Source organism: Sapajus apella, unplaced genomic scaffold (genome assembly GCF_009761245.1).
Source record: "Sapajus apella isolate SASKATOON/1434 unplaced genomic scaffold, GSC_monkey_1.0 scaffold18, whole genome shotgun sequence".
In the NCBI taxonomy this organism is placed as follows: domain Eukaryota; kingdom Metazoa; phylum Chordata; class Mammalia; order Primates; family Cebidae; genus Sapajus; species Sapajus apella.
The window spans coordinates 15,510,619-15,529,523 of record NW_022436958.1 but is presented as its reverse complement, the minus strand read 5'-3'; the positions used below and the strand labels follow the sequence as shown (position 1 = coordinate 15,529,523).

The 18,905-nt window shown below is 41.6% G+C and overlaps 1 protein-coding gene across 50 annotated transcripts in view; it reads left to right on the top strand.

Moving 5' to 3' along the window:
* Positions 1-18,905, top strand: part of NEB (nebulin) — a 204,562-nt gene that overhangs the window by 9,238 nt on the left and 176,419 nt on the right. For all 50 annotated transcript variants that reach the window (XM_032286403.1, XM_032286401.1, XM_032286400.1 and 47 more), the window contains exons 7-13: positions 180-284; positions 782-886; positions 1,641-1,745; positions 7,881-7,985; positions 15,266-15,370; positions 16,027-16,134; positions 18,785-18,901. In XM_032286403.1, coding sequence (XP_032142294.1) covers positions 180-284; positions 782-886; positions 1,641-1,745; positions 7,881-7,985; positions 15,266-15,370; positions 16,027-16,134; positions 18,785-18,901 — 750 coding nt within the window. The remainder of the gene's footprint in view (positions 1-179; positions 285-781; positions 887-1,640; positions 1,746-7,880; positions 7,986-15,265; positions 15,371-16,026; positions 16,135-18,784; positions 18,902-18,905) is intronic.

The following is an 18,905-nucleotide window of genomic DNA, read 5'->3' as shown; positions in this document are numbered from 1 at the left end:
CAAGCAGTAAATGCAGGTGCTCTTTTGAAGATCACAATTTTCCAGCTAAAATGCAGAAACTATGCTTTGTGATACAGACCTAGAGTCATTGGGGTAATGCTCTGTGGTTGTTAGAAATTCCTTAATATACTCACATGTTCATGGCTGTCATGAATTCTAACTGTGCATTATTTGAGCAGGTTAAGTATCGAATGGATGGTGATGTTGCTAAGACTATCTGTCATGTAGACGAAAAAGCAAAGGATATTGAACATGCAAAGAAAGTGTCGCAGCAAGTCAGTAAGGTAAGGCAACGATATTGATGGCTGGGGTACTCAGTAGCATATGCATCACCTCTGCATGGTCTTAGAGGAGAAAATTGGACAGGCCTGATCCCGCTCACCAGCCTCATAGGCAGGATGAAGTCAATACCTGCATTCATCAGGGAGGCTGCACAGATGACTGAAGTGGCCTGTAGAATGTATGGGTGGTTGGAAGGGTCCATTCCCTGCCCAAAGAGGCAGCTGTGACTCGGCTCCAGGTTGTTGCTGCATGGAATACAGTCCCAGTGTCACCAAAGAAGCTGAGGAGGTAAATTTTTAGTTGAAAGAAATTAGAATTCTAAATCAAAAGCTGACTATTGTAGGAAGAGTATTATAGGATGTTGGCATGGTCAATGTTTTCCTAGTAACACATCAGCAGCCTTTGAGCCAGAAGCCTTCAGGAGTCTCCCTTTGTTGTTTAAATCCTCATGCCTTTGGGTGAGACCTCAAGCCACAGGTCCTCTCCTCCTTCTATCTAGGTTTTATACAAGCAGAACTGGGAAGACACCAAGGATAAGTACCTGCTTCCTCCTGATGCCCCTGAACTTGTCCAGGCTGTTAAGAACACAGCCATGTTCAGCAAGGTAAGGGCCTGCTCCATGGTCACTTCTATCTCCCCATGTCATCCCATCACACACTTTATATAATGCTTGGTGAACTCTTGATCATCTGGAATACAATTCCCCAATGTTTTTATGAGTAGCCTTGAGACACGAGAGACTGCAGGGGTGGGGCTTGATAAAAGGAACTGAGAGGCAGAGTGGGGAGAGGGTCCTTTGGGAACTTGAGCAACCTGGGAGCAGAGGGGAGTGTCTGTGGAGAATAAAGGTGTGCTGGAGAGCCAGCTAAGAGAGCCACAAAGTAATATCTCAAAATTTTCTGTAGACCCTGTGCTATACTTTGGATGTCCCTGGCTATTACTCTAATTAGAGGTTTATTTTGTGACCCATCTTGCAAGTGTACTATATTGCCCTGAACTAGTGCTTCCTGGCTCCTTACATTGTGCTAGTACTTGTAAGTGCTATCAATAAACAATGACAACAGCAACAACAACAACAACAATAACAACAAAAAAACAACAAGAAGGCAGGTAGAGTCACAGAGAAGAGATGAAACAAAATCGGACCCATCTGCCCCTCTGAAAGTACGAAAGAGAAGCAGGCCATGCTATCAGTAAAAATGACTTGAGCTGGGTGGAAAGGGGGAAGTTATTTGTCAATTTCATTTACCTTTGCTCTCACCTGGTTCTCTAGGTCATTGATGGATGAATTCAAAATTATGTATTTTGTGTACATCTGACCCTACCTCCTCCTAACTTTTCACTCTTTTTTGATTTAGAAACTGTACACCGAAGACTGGGAAGCAGACAAAAGTTTGTTTTACCCCTACAATGATAGCCCGGAACTGAGGAGAGTTGCCCAGGCCCAGAAAGCTCTCAGTGATGTAAGTGAAAAGCAAGCGACACCATTTAGGTGTGCAGAGTCAGGGGAACTTGAATTACATCTTCTGGGCAGTTGGTCACAGCAACTCTTCTTTATAAGAGAATAAATGCTACATTTCAGAGGAGATCTAGAATCATTATGCTTTATGATGTCTCATTTAAATTAGATATAATTTATACTTTATATTAAATATAATCTAATTCAATTCCCTCTTCTTATAGGTGGCAAACCTGAATGTGGGGTCACATTAGTTAGTGCAGACCCCAGGTTTGTGAGCCCAAGACTAGCATTCTTCCCGCTAGAGAATGAGTCCTTCTTTTCCCTTGGCTCTGGTTGAAGTTGTTCTGTGACAACAGAGTGGCAATTTTAAAAAGCCTATTGTAATCATAACCACCTTTCCAAATCTATTAAGTAAACAGTGTTATGGGAGGGTTGTGCCTTGCCATCCTAATCATCAAGTCCAAATTGTGGTGTGTCTCCCTTTTTCTGTGTGTGGGACCTGACTAGTGTACTTGTTGAAACATATTTATGACTGGGTGTGATAACACCTCTGTAATCCCAGCAGTTTGGGAGGCCAAGGTGGGAGGATTGCTTGAAGCCAGGAGTCTGAGATCGGCCTAGGCAGCAAAATAAGACCCCCATCTCTACAAAATATATTTTTAAAAAATTAGCCAAGTGTGGTGGTGCATGTCTGTAGTCCCAGCTACTCAGGAGGCTGAAGTAGGAGGATCACGTGAACCCAGGAGGTCAAGGCTGCTGTGACTTATGATCAAGACGCTGCACTCCAGCCTGGGCAACAGTGAGACCCCATTTTAAAAATAAACAAACAATGACAATACCAACAACAACCAAACGAACCAAAAGCACATTTGTGTAATTATCCCACAAAGAGCTCTTGCTATCAGAAGATAATTTAGTTAGTGAAAAATCAGTGAGCCCTCTTGCCAGAATTTTGGCATCCTAGATCTTGAAAACCGTGTGTTAGAGGAACTTAAAAGGCTTACTAGAGTCCTTAGGTTTGAAACCAGCAGTAGCAGCAGAGAGACACACTTGGGCTAGCACTCCCCCTTGTTTTCAGGTACTTTCTCGCATGACCGTTGGATCTGCCGGAGGCCATATTGAAAATCCAGACTGCTACTCCAGTCTTCAGTAGAGCACTGTATTATAAAGTGACAAGTTATTTGACAGTCAGTTGTTGATCAGATCCCTGGAACCTCATATACTCAATTTGGACTTAGTAAGCCAGTTCAGACTGACTGGAATTTACTTCTAATGTCTCCTAGGATCTGATCTTGCCCTAAATCAAAATAATACATACCAATTTGATGGCATCTCTAACTTTTGAGGTCTAATTTTTAATGCCACCCTCTTAATATCACCTGCAAATTTAGTGGATGTCTTTTCTATTTCACTTTCTATGTAATTAATTCAAATATAATAAAGATATGCTTCTATCCTTCAGTAGGTAAGTTAGGAAATAGAGAAGGTCTAACAAAATTTTCAAGTCATCTAGCACATGGTACCAGTTTTAATGTGTGAGTACTTCTTGCTTCTCTTTCAAAATTAGCTTTGTGGTTCTGTATCTCACGTATTCACAATATTGTTGTGTGGCTGTTATCAAGTGATCCATAGTTATTTATTGAAAGTCTATTATGCATGCATACCTGAAAGGACAGAAAAGTACTACAAGCAGTTTTCATCCCTTCCTCTGAGAATTTATCATCAGGCTGGTAAAATAAAAGTATTATATATCAAACAAGAAAAAAAAAAGTTAAAAATGAAACAAAACCCAATAGTCTAATACTTGCTACAAGAAAGGACACATGTGAGTAATCAGAGAAGGCCATGTGGAGGTGGTGATCTCAAGGGCATGGGTAGTGATGAAGAAGAAAGGCATTTTGAGTAGAGGGAGCACTTGAACAAAGGGACACAGGCAAAATGAGGTCTGAGTTTTGAAGGACCACAAAAATGAATCATGTGAGTGCCTCATTCGGAGAGCACTTGTAAGAATGCCGGGAGCAGGACCTTGAAAGGCATACAAAATCGCTTTGACATGGAATGGTAAGAAATAAGGAGCATCATAAGATTTTGGAGAGGAAAACGGTATGATAAAAATAGAATCTGGGGGCTGGGCACAGTGGCTTATGCCTTTAATCCTAGCACTTTGAAAGGCCAAGGTAGGCGGATCACCTGAAGTTGGAAGTTCGAGAACAGCCTGACCAACATGGAGAAACCCTGTCTCTACTAAAAATACAAAAAATTAGCTGAGCATAGTGGCACATGCCTGTAATCTCAGCTGCTTGGTAGGCTGAGGTAGAAGAATCGCTTGAACCTGGGAGGCAGAGGTTGCAGTGAGCTGAGATAGCACCACTGTACTCCAGCCTGGGCAACAAGAGCGAAACTCTGTCTTAAAAAAAAAAAAAAAAAAGAATCTGGAGTAATTTTGATGGGCAATATGGTAGATTGAGATTAGGAAAAACTGGGTAATTTGGAAAAATCTATTTTAGTAATAATTAGGGCAAAGGGGAGGAAGAAAGGAATCTGAGAGTAATAAGTATTAATAAGCATGAATGGCATTGCATATTGGAGACAAAAAAGAGAAAAAAATCCATAGAGGAGCTTCGGACTGTAGACTGGTGGTCTGGGTGAGTAGGGGCACAGCTGTTAAAGATGCATTCATGGAAAGAGAAATAGAATTGAGATGATTGAAGGAACATTCAGATCAAGGCATCCTATGGATAAATTAGAAAGTTAGTACACTTGCTCAGGTATGAGACCAGGGCAAGAAATTAATATTTGAGAGTCATCAGAACAAAGTGATGGTTGAAGACATGAACATCTATGAGGGAGGCAGAAGAGCGCATGGCCAAGGGCACAGTTTTGGAGGACACCCACACTTAGGACTGAATAGGAGCCAGCCAAAGCATGAGAGAACAAATAGAAAAGTTGAAGGTGAACCAGGAAATGCCATGTCATGTAAGCCTGGGAGAGGTTTCCAAGAAGACACTTAATCTCCTCTCTCCCTTCATCTATCAAATGGAGAGATGAAGGGTTACCTTCATGCCATTCTAATGCTATGGACTTTAAACAATTAAAATTGGCCACATGTTTTGAGCGATTACAGTAGAAGACGTAATGAAAGAGAATGTACAATAATGAAGTAAAGTCTTCCTTGCTATTCCTATTCCTCAAAAAGATGTGGCAGTTAAGGCATAGCTTTTACTTTTATTGCAGACCAAGTATGCACTCAGTGTCAGATTACTGACATGCCTATTAATACTGCTGTCAGCACTGTGAACTTCTACAATTACTGGGAACAGAGCCCTAAGCAAGCTGTTGTTTGCAGAACATACCACTGGGCAGGCACATAGATTTCTAGCTAAGGACTTGGGTTTAGAGGCTGTCGCTACCTCTTCTGTACCTTCTTCCTATGTCTTTCTTAACCCTAATTATCATGTTTTCCTTATTACCTAAGTAGAGACAAACTACTTTGCACACACATAGAGTCTTTAAGCTGACGCAGAGTACAGAACTTTTTTTTTTTTAACTTCTGCTGTTTTTCTCCGTAACAACAGAATTCTAACTAAGCAGAATTCTGAAGAAGGTTCCTGACAAATCAGGACTTCTAGATCTGATTTGTCTGAAACTTCTTGGCAGAATGTCAGACTTAATAAGCATTCTCCTGTTCAAATGTTGCTTTTTCCCTAAGGACTTAACCAGCCATGAAAAATCTTGTTGTCCTATGCCTAAAATAAAGTCTTCAGTTGTTTTTTTTTTGAGACAGGGTCTCACTCTGTCACGCAGGCCAGAGTGCAGTAATATAATCCTGGCTTATTGCAACCTCCACCTCCCACAATCAAGCAACCCTCCCGCTTTAGTCTCCCAAGTAGCTGGGACTACAGGTGCACACCACCATGCCTGGCTAATTTTTGTATTTTTGGTAGAGACAGGGTTTCACCATGTTTCCTTGGTTGGCTGGTCTTGAACCTTTGAGCTCAAGCAATTTATCCGCCTTTGCCTCCTAAAGTGCTGGGATAACCGTGAGTCACTGTAGCTGGCTTAACTTATTTAAAAGAATTTAAGCAGTGGAATTTGTGTAAATACATTTCAAAATCTATCTTTTGTATCCCAGTTGATTTGATGCCCACGAAAGCTTTTGTTATAGGCACTAGGTGGGTATTACTGGAATAAGATATAGTTAGACTTGGTTAAAGTATAAAGATGATTGGAACCTTGGGATTATTCAACTGCTTTGCTTGATAAATAAGAATACTGCCACGTGGAAGGGAAAATAATCTGTAGAAATCTCACAGTTGTGTCATTGAAGAGCATGAGGATAATTCTCCTCTTGAGGCATCCCCCGCCATGGCCTCAGTGTGTAAGACACACATTGAGATATCAGTCCTTGACTCTTGCTCTAGCCAGAAACTATGCAGACAACAAGGGTTCCCAAGGATAGGACATCTTTGCCATCCCAGAGTTCACAGTCCAAGAGGAAAGAGACATGTAAACAACAAATTACAGAGTCATCTGATGACCCCTTTAAAGGGGCTAAGGACCAAGCTGAATGAGGTCCCAGGAGAAGGTCATTGCATCTGGTTCAGGAGTCAGGGAAGGTTTGGGAGGGGAGTCATGCTTGTCCTGAGCCATGGAGAGGAAACAGCGGTTTGCAGACAGATGGGAGAGGGAACAGCATGTACGAGGTCCTGAAGCATTTGAGGGCCTCGTATGTCTGGGGATCTGTGCCTAGTTCTGCATTGTTGGAAGCCGGGGCCAAGTCTGGTGGAATAAAAAGCCGGAGGAGTCAGTAAGGAAGAAAGAAAGTAAGGCAAGAGAAAATGATATGCATGACTCATAGGTACCATACCTATTTTAAGGTGTTAGAAGTCTTGTATAGGCTGAAGGGAAGGAGCTAATGAAGGAGGAGAGGTTGGAGTTGTGAGAAAGAGGAGGGCTGACTGAGAGAGCTGGGTGCAAAAGGATGTACTGGAAGGGGCCGCAGCATGGGTGCAGGAGCCATTCGCTGTGAGGGATGTTTCTTCTCTGATCCAGGGCAGGGGTGGGAGAGGAGGGATGAATACGGAGAAGGTAAGTGTGTAGCATTTCTTTACTCTATGAAAGAGGAAGCTGAGAGTAAGGTGGAATTGATTGTGGGCTTAAGGACAGTCTTGAGGTTTTAGACTGGCCTCTGAGAATAGGAACTAACCAGAGACTCATAATGAGCTGTGCAAGTTTCCTTGAAAACAAAGTGGCATTTGTACACCATAAGGTCATAGAGTATTGGGAACAGAGCCCCAAGCAAGCTGTTGTTCACAGAACCCACCACTGGGCAGACACGTAGATTTCAAGCTAAGTCTTGGAGTTCAGAGGCGCCCCGCCCTGTACCTTCTTCCTGTGTCCCTCTTACGCCTATTTACCTTGTTAGCACTGCCTGATCCATGGAGTTGTGGGTTTTCTTTTCTTTCTTATTTTTTTTTTTTTTTGAGATGGAATCTTACTCTGTTACTCAGGCTGGAGTGCAGTGGCACAATCTCGGCTCACTGCAACCTCCGCCTCCCAGGTTCAAGCAATTCTCCTGTCTCAGCCTCACGAATAGCTGAGTTTACAGGCACCTGCCACCATGCCTGACTAGTTTTTGTATTTTTAGTAGAGACAGGGTTTCACCATGTTGGCCAGGCTGGTCTCAAACTCCTGACCTCAGGCGATCCGCCCGCCTCAGCCTTCCAAAGTGCTGGGATTACAGGCGTGAGGCACCCGTTTTCTCCTGTGGCATTCAGCATCCTAGGCATAAGAACAGAGGAAGTATATGGTCAAGTTGATCTAAGGCCGGGGTTTTATTAAGTGAGTGTGATAAAAAGACAAGGGGTTGGGAGTTAAAGATGCTGGTTAAGAGAATAATTGAAATTGCGAACCATGGTGTGGAAAGAAAGGGAAGAAAGCAGATCTAGGGTCATGAGTCCTGAGGAGGAGGGAAGAAAATTAAACAAAATAGAAATCACCAGCAGTACTGAGAGCAAGGGTATGTGACATCTAGAAGGACAAATTATGATAACATGTTACACTAAAATTTAAGACTTCAAATAAAGATGAAAGCATAATCGTTTTTAAAATACATCCCTGTCTTTTATTTCATCAGGTTGCCTACAAAAAAGGTCTCGCTGAACAGCAGGCTCAATTCACGCCTCTAGCCGATCCTCCAGATATAGAATTTGCCAAGAAAGTAACCAATCAAGTGAGCAAGGTAAGTAAATAGAGCCGGGACTCTCCCTCTCTTGAAAACTCTGCTTAATCATTTCAGCTATCGGGAAGGTTACTAAAGGTGAGCCTGAAGATGAAACACAAACACTCAGAGTATTTTTACATATGATCCCCAAAAACTCTACAGCAAACGCAATACATCCATAAATGTCATGAACTATGTTAATGAATGTTTGGCCAGCTTGATGACTCAGTGGTTGATAAATGTGAATGTCACCTTTTAAAAACAGAAGCCACATCCTAATGTCACTTGACATTTTCACTTATGGCAGTAATACTACAGAGTCACCAAATAAGCACACACTTCCTTGAAGAGCTGGTTTAAATTCATGGTGAAGAACTTGTATAGTTTTGTTGAGACAGAGCCTCGTGCTGGAGTGCAGTGGCACAATCTCGGCTCACTGCAACCTCCTCCTCCCTGGTTTGAGCAATTCCCCTGCCTCGGCCTCCTGAGTAGCTGGGATTACAGGTGTGTGCCACCATGCCCAGCTAAATTTTTTGTGTTTTTAGTAGAGATGGGGTTTCACCATGTTGTCCAGACTGGTCTCGAACTCCTGACCTCAGGCAGTCTGCCTGCCTTGGCCTCCCAAAGTGCTGGAATTACAGGCATGAGCCACCGGGCCCAGCCAACCTTGTATAGTTTTATCCTATCAGTCAGACTTATAAAAATAAGAATGTATCTCAGACATACCTTAGTTAACAGCAGTGAGCAGTGGACCTCATAACTTTTAAGCTGTTTGCCTTAGCAAACAGCTTAGTCTGCCTATATTTAGGCTAATAAACTAGCTCTGGGTAATGTGGCTCTGATGAGGAATGCAGAGACAGATGCTCCGCTGATGAATAGGCCCATGCTCAATTCCTATTTTAAATTGGTCCAAATCAGGCCACTTTCTCCTGGGATACTGCTGCTTTTAAATACTTTATCTTGCCCTCTGTGGAGTTGAGCAGTTTGTTCTTCTGCTTGAATTTTGATGAAACCTCAAGATTTTTATCTTAAGCATTTTCTGAGTAAAGTATCTAGTAAGGAAGGATGAAATAGTATGGAAGATGATGTCTATTCAGTGATGTTTGTCAGTGTTTGATATTGCAGATTACCTAACTGTGAGCTGTTTGAATAAAGGACCTAGTAAGTATAGTAAAAATTCACAAATAAGAATACTACCAATCTGAAATTTTTCCCGAGGCTAAGCAGAAATTAACTTTAGAACTGTACATAAATACATGGTCCACTGAAAGTATTGATATTGGCCAGGTAGGGTAGCTCACGCCTATAATCCCTTTGGGAGGCTGAGGTGGGTTGATCACCTGAGGTCAGGAATTTGAGACCAGCCTAGCCAACATGGTAAAACCCATCACTACTAAAAATACAAATAATTAGCCAATCATGGTGGCGGGTGCCTGTAATCCCAGCTACTTGGGAGGCTGAGACAGGAGAATTGCTTGAACTCAGGAGGTGGAGGTTGCAGTGAGCCAAGAGTGCGCCGCTGCACTCCAGCCTGGGCAACAAGAGCAAAACTCTGTCTCAAAAAAAAAAGTGTTGATATTATAAATAAGATGGGGGAGAAGGATAATTTATCTTCTTGGAAGAAAAATAAAAAGGTGTTTTCAAGTAGTCATTTAGAAATAAAAATCTATTTTTAATTTTTTATTTAAAGTCTATTTTAAAAGAATGTTTCTTTACTAAAGAAATATTCTTTTGCCTTATTTAAATATGTTTTGTTGAGACAGAGTCTCATGCTGGAGTGCAGCGGTGCAATCTCAGCTCACTGCAACCTCCACCTCCCTGGTTCAAGCAATTCCCCTGCCTTAAAAGTGATTTTGGAAAATTACTTTTGAACTCCTCTATAATCATTCTCTCCACCAATTTAGACTTGCCAGTTGGTTTAGCACTGCACTCTTCAGCACAGAACCCACTAGCCAAATGTGACTAGGAAGCACCTGACTTTGATCAGTATAAACTAAGTATATGAGTCAACTTGGGCTTCTGCAGCAAAATACCATACATTGGGTGGCTTAACAGTAGACATTTATTTTCTCACAGTTCTGGAGGCTGGGAGTCTAAGATCACAGTTTCACTCCCTGGTGAGAGACCCCCTCCTGGCTTGTAGATAGCTGCCTTCTCATCGTGTCCTCACACAGTGGAGACGCAGAGCAACTCTGGTCTCTTCCTCTTCTTATAATGACAATAATCTCATTATGGGGTTCCCACCCTCATGACGTCACCTAAACTTAATTGCTTTCCAAAGGCCCTTACCTCCAAGTACAATCACATGGTACTTGAGAGTTAGGGCTTCAACATATGAAACTGGGGGATGGAGACACAGACATTTATTCCCTAACACTTAGTGTCCAATATGTGAGAAATAGACACTGGATCTTGGATACTTAATTATGAATAAAAGAATGTTTCAAATTAATATTTAATATTGATCACATGTTGGAATGTTAATATTTCAGATTTACTTGGTTCAGTAAACTGTATTATGAAAGTTATTTCTCACATGTTTCTACATTTAAAAATGTGGCTTTGAGAATGACATGCATTATTTATGCATTGGATGGCACCATTCTAGGTGGACAAGGTGACAATGTTAGATACATTGAAAGCATTGCCAGAACTGGCCTTGCCCTGTGGAGTAGTAATATGAGCTAAGGGGAAGGTGGCTGTGAAAAAATCACTAGATCTGGCCATGGTGACAGTATTTATTCCCAGTCTTACCCAGATTTCTGAGTTCTTTAATGCCTTGTGCATCCAAAGTAATAGGTGTGTTGGGGAGAAATGCTTGGGATTGGTAGAAGTCCCCAACAACAAACCATCCCACAAGGGAGGCACAGGGCTTCTCAAAGTGACTTACCTCTGGTACTGTCTTCCCTCCTCACTCTCAAGATGCCTTGACCCATGTTGCAGCAGCATCATGTCCTCTTCCTCCCTAAAATAGGATTAAAGTCTCCTTTATCTACTTACTCGCATGCATTTAAACTCAATATCCCCTTGTTGAATCATGTTGCTCAGATCCATCTGTTGGGGCCAAGGGGTCCTCCTTGGCCCACTGAAGTTTGGCTGAAAAATCAACTTTGCAAAAGGCAGATTGATTGAAGAAAAGGCATACAAATTTATTTAATGTGTTCACACAGGAGCCTTCAGAATGAAGCCCTAGCTCCCCAGGAGGTGCTGAAGCTTATGAAGTTACAGAAAGACTAGGAACTTGGATTCTGGCAAAATAGGTTATTGGGAATGGGGAGAAGAAGAATTCTGTTAAGGGGCAAGAAATGATCACTAGGGAGAATTCAGTAGGTTTGAAGAACATATAGTAGTCTGGGGTGAAGCCTGTTGGGCTCACAAAGCGAACAATGACTTTTTGACCAAAGTTTGTCCAGGTTTGTTGACAGACTTTAGTCTTCCTTCCTGAAATATAGATTCAGTTGAAAACTCAGAGAAGGGGCCAGAGGCAATTGATTTCTTCTTTCGTAGGTCCGGATCTTAGGCAGATAAGCAAACTTGAACCTGTGCTTTGGGAGAGGTAGAGGATTTAAAAATGTGGCTATGAGAATGACTTGCATTACGTATGCATTGGATGGCACCATTCTAGGTGGGCAAGGTGACAATGTTGGATACATTGAAAGCATTGCCAGAACTGGCTTTGCCCTGTGGAGTAATAATATCAGCTAAAGGGAGAGATAGGATGCGGCAGGGGTGGGGCGGGGGGGTATTAGGAGGAAACAATTGTTCTCCTTAGTGGGACTGTCTGGTCTTTATGTAGATAGAAAAAGGTCTCTTCTAGCTTCCAAGCTTCCATCAATCTCTAAGGGCCTTTAATTCAAAATACTCATTATACTAGAGAGCCATATTTTGGGTGGAGCTCTCTGCGCATCCTCACATCCTTTTCTTACAGCTCCCAATTCAGATGGTAATAATTGCATATCTGCAGTGATTACACTAATGTTACATGCCATTTGCCAGCCTTTCTTACTACACCTGTCAGAATCAATTCTCTCACCTTTGCCTTTGGCCAAAGCCATCAGCTACTTACTTCCTTCTGTCTCAGCTGTATTTTGTAGCTCTAACATAGATGAACAGGCAGAGTTGTTCATTGAAACAGGCCTTCCAGGTGGGGAAACTATGTACCCCATAACCAGCTGAAAGTGGGGCCCTGAATAGAAGATGGGGAAGTCCCTTTAGTTTCTCTGTACCTGCCTCTCTGCTCCCTTCCAGAGCTACAAAAGAAAAAATAGAAGATTTCAGGTTGGAATTTCCCATTGATACCAACTGGAGCCTAAACTTAAAAAAATAATCATCTTTCAGTAACATATTGTTACACAGCATGAAGAAACCAGGCTCTGGTCCTCTAATACCATGGAAATTCTTCTATCACATAGAATTGGGAAGATTTCCATTGATTTCACTAGAAGAGATTTGATTGAGTCAAGCAGACAGCATTGGGCCCACTGTGGGCAATAAAAATACCAGCTGGGTTCTTTATACCCTTTCTGCAGGGATAACTTTTCTATGAATGGAACCATCAGGAGTCCCAGTGCTTAGCTACTCACAGAAGAAAAGGGTAATTAACTGCCTTCGTATTCCTTTCCATTTGATGGCCACATAAAAATTACAGATGCGGATTTTGAAAGTAGATAATGAAGCCATGCGTTTAAGCAAGACAGCAGGGTACCCAGTTTATGGCCCCACGGAAGTCCCCTCAGCTGACCTCTGAGGAGAAGGGAAACAAGCTTACTGTATCTATGGACACATGGTCACCCTCTTACCCAGAGAAGGTGTCCCAGAGCTTGTAATTGACCTGACATACTTTCCTCTGTTAAACAAACCAAAAATTTCTAGAGAAGTTAAACTGACGCTTTCTTCCAAGTTTCCATCAACTGCAAATATAACAGAGTTTGAAGAGAAAGGTTTTCCCCTAACCTTTCTCTCCAACTCTGTTGCGTTTGGATGTTGGGAAGGTTGGATGTTGGACCCTAATATGGGTAATCCGTCTCCATGTATTGTACAAAAACTCTGGCCTTACTCTCAGATGTGCAGAGTGAGACCCCTTGGCTGGTAGAGAGGGTCCCGCGTGGACACATACCTCTCTTTTCTTCTCACTCCTCCACCTATGGACCTTTGTCCTTTCAACTTCTGTCCTACCCACAAATGAGGCAGAAGGCCATAACTTCCTCAGTGGTCAAGCTCCAGCCTCCTCCTGTATCATGAAAATCTTCCCAGACTTGGCAGTGATCAGAAGTGGATTGTGAGAGCTCTATCTCCACCCTGACCCATTTCAGCTACTGGGTAGGAGGAGATACCTGCGGACCTGGATATGTCTGTGAAGATTAAGAAAGACGGAAGGACTTTGGATGAGGGGGTTGAGTGATCTTACACTATTGTTTTGCATGGTTTTAATATCTTCTTAAAAACCAGACATCCATCCCTCACTATGAGAATTAGTCTCCTGCTCAATTATCCTTAACAAATCTACATATACAATGCCTGTTTCTTGATAAATGTCCAACATATAGACCTCATTAAGAATATCTGCTACCTTCTCAAATTTAAATTATATTTCAAAGTATCTCAGTTTTGGGGATCAGGCCCAATTGCCCCTTCCCAAACCCAAGGTTTTTCTCCTTTAACAGCAAGCAGGAGGTAGGGCCACGTCCCTCCAAAAAATGATAGATTAGGAGATCCTAACCTGAGGTATATGTACATCAAGAACCTCTGAAGTTATAACTGTTTGTGAGCATTTTATAGCTTTCTCAATTTCTTGAAGAGGTCTGTTTCCAAAAAAAAGATTAGAAACATTTCTATAAGTAGTCTTAGAAAATCCAAAAATCAATTTTATTGACTTCAGTTCTTTAAATCTTCAAAACAAAGTGCAGGTAAATCAATCAGCAGTATAACATGCATCTCATCTTAGCAAAGATTTCCACTGAAGAACTTTTCCCTCCCTGCACATACAATTTTCTTTCTTACAGAGTTTCTGACTTTCTGTTATGATGATGACAATAATGATAGCTATTATTATTATTACAATTGTCATATCCTACATTTGCTTAGCACTGTGGGGTTTACAAAGCACTCTTCAGCGAATGATCTTATTAAACTTCCCAGCAGGCCTCTCTGTAAATATTATCACCAGCACTTGTGGCTGAGACAACAGAATCTTGGAGAGGCTAAATAACACATTTGGTCATGACAAAGTTAGGTCTTCTTCCCAGAGTTTAAACCCAGGCCCAAGACTCTAAAATTTATAGCTACAAAAACCAGTTGGCTATTATTTTGCATACTAACCTTTTGAGAAGAAAGGAAATTAGGCATTTGAGTGATGGCTAAGCTTCCTTTAACCCAAGCTCATTGACTCTGCACATCATTCACCTTTAGTTCTTCTGTTAAAGGTATACCAGAAAGACACTTTCTTTTCCCTTAATGGGAATTATGGAGATGTAGGCACATGCCAGTGCCTTGAGACCCATTAGTTATGTCTGTTAACACATTTTTATGAACCATGGAGGGAAAATTGCTCTAACTCAGCTTGGGCTCTGGCTCATGAGCCCAGGTTTAGGGTTAGCTTGGTTAACTCTCGGTTTAGTGTGGTTGAACAAACATTTATGAGGTAACTTCTGTGTGCTGCATTTTATGTTGGGTTCTGAGGATAAGAAAGCAAAGATGATACAGCACCTCTCCCTTCTAGGAGTGTACAGACTGGGATTCAGATGGAGTGGTGTTTGGGAGTCAATTGGGGCAATAATTCAATTTTTGAATTACTTTCTAGTTCCTATTAAATTTAGCTCTAAACTAGAAGGTCTACTCGTTAGCCTGCAAGTTGAATTTTATTGTGGTTATTGCTTTCTGAATAACTAGGGGTTTTGGTGAAGCTTAGAAATTAATGACTGAGTTCATTTGACATAGAAATTTCAGGTTGATAGGTTGTATTGTAACTCTGAAATATAAATAGAGGATGACTTCTGACTCTATTTCTTTAAACATCAGGGGACATCTGCAAGTTCTGAATAAATGAAGTCCCCAAACTCAGCAAGGGAAGGGGGCATTAGTACCCTCTTTCTCCGTTCTCTATGCCCCCTCACCCAACTTTCTGGTTGGGTAAATTGACACTACATTGGAAGACTTTTTAAAAGACATTTATTAAGGACCTAAGAATGGCTTGCAGAAGATATTTTTTAAAGTTAATCATTATTTCTTAATTTGCTGCCTTATTTGCCAATTCATGAGTTGTGCTTGTCTTTTCCTTTTTTTCTTTTTCTTTTTTCTAGCAAAAATACAAACAAGACTATGAAAATAAAATCAAAGGCAAATGGAGTGAGACACCTTGCTTTGAAGTTGCAAATGCCAGAATGAATGCTGAAAACATCAGCACAGTAAGTGAGAAGGGCTGGCCAGGGTCAGTCGTCCTGGGAGGAAGACCCCTTTCCTTAGTGACTTCTGGCCACCTGCTCTACCCAAAGGGGTGTCAGAACACTTGAGGTCCCTCTTCTTGGGGCAAGATCTTGTATAGAGTTCCTGTTAAGAAAGAAATCTCACAAACTCTCTTTCCTTTTGAGAAATATTATTTTGGTCAAATGCCATTATTTCTACCCCAATTTTCACAGGCACATTATGGTGAGACCCTCTTACTGACTACAAAGTGCAGTTAGTACAAGTTAAAGGACTCTTTTTAATTTATTCTTTGCCTGAGGTGCCAAACTCTATGGGTATGGGATTGATTAATTTAGTGTCTCCTCACTGGAAAACATAAATCTAACTATTGTTTTTCTTTTCTTTTAAGTTTTCTGCTCCTGGCCCTTAAGAGCTCTTTCTTAGTAGCCAAGAAAAGCCTTTCTAATTGTTCTAAATCTCTGTTAAAAATTGCTAATCATTTTTGCAATGATACCACAATCTCTAATTCTAATCTGATCAGCCTAAACCAAGGACAGGGTGACTTTGGGTAACTTTTCCAAATCCCTGTGTCTTCTCATGTAAACCCTTGTACAGTTTGTTTTCACAGCAGTTCTTTAGCTTGTTTAATGTCTTACAGAGGAAATATCAGGAAGATTTTGAAAATATGAAAGACCAGATCTACTTCATGCAGACTGAAACACCAGAGTATAAAGTGAATAAAAAAGCTGGTGTGGCAGCTAGCAAGGTACGAGGAAATCATCCCATTTATCTTGATGGTTTGATGGTGGATGGATTTCTTGTAATTTTGGCTCTGGTATAAAACTAGTAAAAAGGGGGAAGGGTGGTTCTTGGGGGAACTACCAGGGTTGAGATCGGCGAATGCGAGGCGTTTGAAGAAGAGTAGAATTGAAACAACAAGAACAACAACAAAAGTACTTTGGAATTATCATAGGGCTACTTCAAAATGTTTGGCCATGTATGAGCATTAATAATATCTAATTACTATCTTCAGTGTTTCCTAGAATAATTTGTTATTTGCCTGAGGAACCAAACTGTACATTTATCAAACTGATGTAGTGTCTTCTCACTGAAAAGGTCTTTTGCTATTTAGAAGTAGAAAGAGTGTAATCTTAGAGAGCAGGACTTCTCCCCCCAGAAAGAGGCAATTGATAACCTTATATGAAGATAGGCACTCATACGTTCAATACTATCATTGTTTTTCTTATTTTCTCACTGACTACAGAAAAACCTAGTCACAGGTTCATAAATCCATATATATTTCCATACGCTCTATCGAGTGACTTTGGTGAATAGTCTGATGGTCACTAAAGAGAGCATAAACTTTGAAGCCAAACACACTTGGTTCTAACCCTGGCCTTGGCTGTGCCAGAGGAGAGAAAGCAGGATTACATCACTTAGAAGGCTATTATAGTATCCACGTGTAAGACAGTGGTGTTTTGGACCAGGAGGGTAGCAGGGCAGGTGATGAGAAGAATTTTGAAAGCAGATCTGATTTGCTGATATATTGGATGATGCAGGTTTTGGCCTAAGCAGTTAGGTAAATGGGGTTTCCCTTTATTGTGACAGGGAAGACTATGGAAGAAGTTGGTAATTTTTTTGGAGGACAGACAGGAGCTCATCTTCATACATGGTAGATTTGAGATGCGATGTCTTTTAGATATCCACATGGAAGTGTCAGTGGTCAGTTGATTACCTGAGCCTGAAGTTTCAGGAGAGATATATGGAAAGTTGTATAAACTGGGGTGTTATCCACAAACAGAAAGTGTTTCCTGCCATGAATCTGGAGAGTATCAAGGGAGTGTGTGTAAATGGGAAGCTGTAGGGACTGAACTGTGGGTTCTTCCACAAGAACTTATATGTGAGACAAGAGAGAACAAAACAGGAGAGGGAAATAACATTGGCAAGCTAGTGAAGGGGAAAGGGAATCACCAACTGTGTCAAATGTCTCTGAAATGGATTTACCAATGCCTGGTCTCTGGTGACCTGAACAAGAGCAATTTGGCTGAGTCTGCTTGGAGAGGATTCATGAGTGAATGAAAAGAGGGAAATTGAAGATACAAGTATATTCCACTCTAAGTATTTCCCTGGTAGGCAAAGAAGAAAATGGGCAAGTAGCTGATGAAAAGGTGGGTAAAGAGGGACTTTTTGAGATAGGAAACAAAAACATCATGCTGATGGAAAGAATCCAGTAGAGAGGGAAGATTTGGTGATGTTGGAAGTGGGAAGAATGGCTGGGGTGATATCCTAGAGTAGATGGAAGGGGAAGAGATCTGGTGCTCGAGAGGCGGTGATGGCTTTGCCACAATCCCTGGCAGCTCATCTGTTTAACAGGGGAGAAGGCTGCGTATCCCAGCTGCAGGTAGGGGGATAGTACAGTTTGTGAATCTGCTTTCTAGTTGTTTCTGTTTTTCAAGGAAACAGGTAATTCTCTAATGTAGAAAAGCATTCTGAGTCCCTCACTCCTGTAGCATACCCCTGTGATGCTCTGTGGAGGCTGAGGGGTGGATGCCTCTGTGCTTCTGTTATGTGTCTCTTGCCCTTGGAAATCAAGCTGATTGCTTTTGTTTTCTGAGGCTCATAAGTCTTGGGTTTATCTAGGATTCCTTGAGCTTCTGTGGTGATATTGCCTGAATAAAGGGCTTACAGTGGGGATTATGGTGGGAACCAGGATCGATTTCTTGTTCTAATCCCTGTGGACAGGGTTCTGGTGGGGGCTTGTGAACCCCGTCTTCTCTATTCTCCCCTAATACCCCTCAACTTGCTGCTCCTGCCATAGCTGGAATTAAAGGTGCAAATGCGAAGGGCAGAAGGGAAAACAAGCTTCCTTCTCCCCACTCCTTCCTCGTCCTCCTACTTGTACATTGAATACATGTGTGCTCCACGTACCATCGCAGGTGAGGCATAAAAGGGTGGATTAGTGGTGCTTCTCGCTTCCTTTCTTTAGGAGCGTGTTGGCAGATAGGTAGCTGGGCGTTAAGAGCTGAGTGAAGGTTCTACAGCAGTAGGTATCTGGGGTGTCTTGCACGGTCGCTATTTTCATCTTTTTCTCTCTCCCATTATTTCTGTATCTCTCTCTTTGAGGGCAAAGACAATGTGTTGTTCTTTCTTATATCTGTCCTCAAACCGGGCACAGAATTGACACCCTGTGGATAATTTGAAATGAATAAAGGAATGGGAAGAAAAAGCATGCTAGAAATTTATGCAGTTTCTCCTCTGCTGTTATGAGTTACTATGAGTATTTTGTTTATAAAACGTCAAGCTGCCATTTTTCTAAAGAGAAAATTGATTTGTGGAAGTATGTCAGAATATCCATAATAGAGACGGGGCAAAAATAACCCAGAGAGTTACTTTATCATTTTATTTCACTCCTACAGGTAAAATACAAAGAAGACTATGAAAAGAATAAAGGCAAAGCAGATTATAATGTGCTTCCTGCTTCAGAGAACCCACTGCTTAAGCAGCTGAAGGCGGCAGGAAATGCCCTAAGTGATGTAA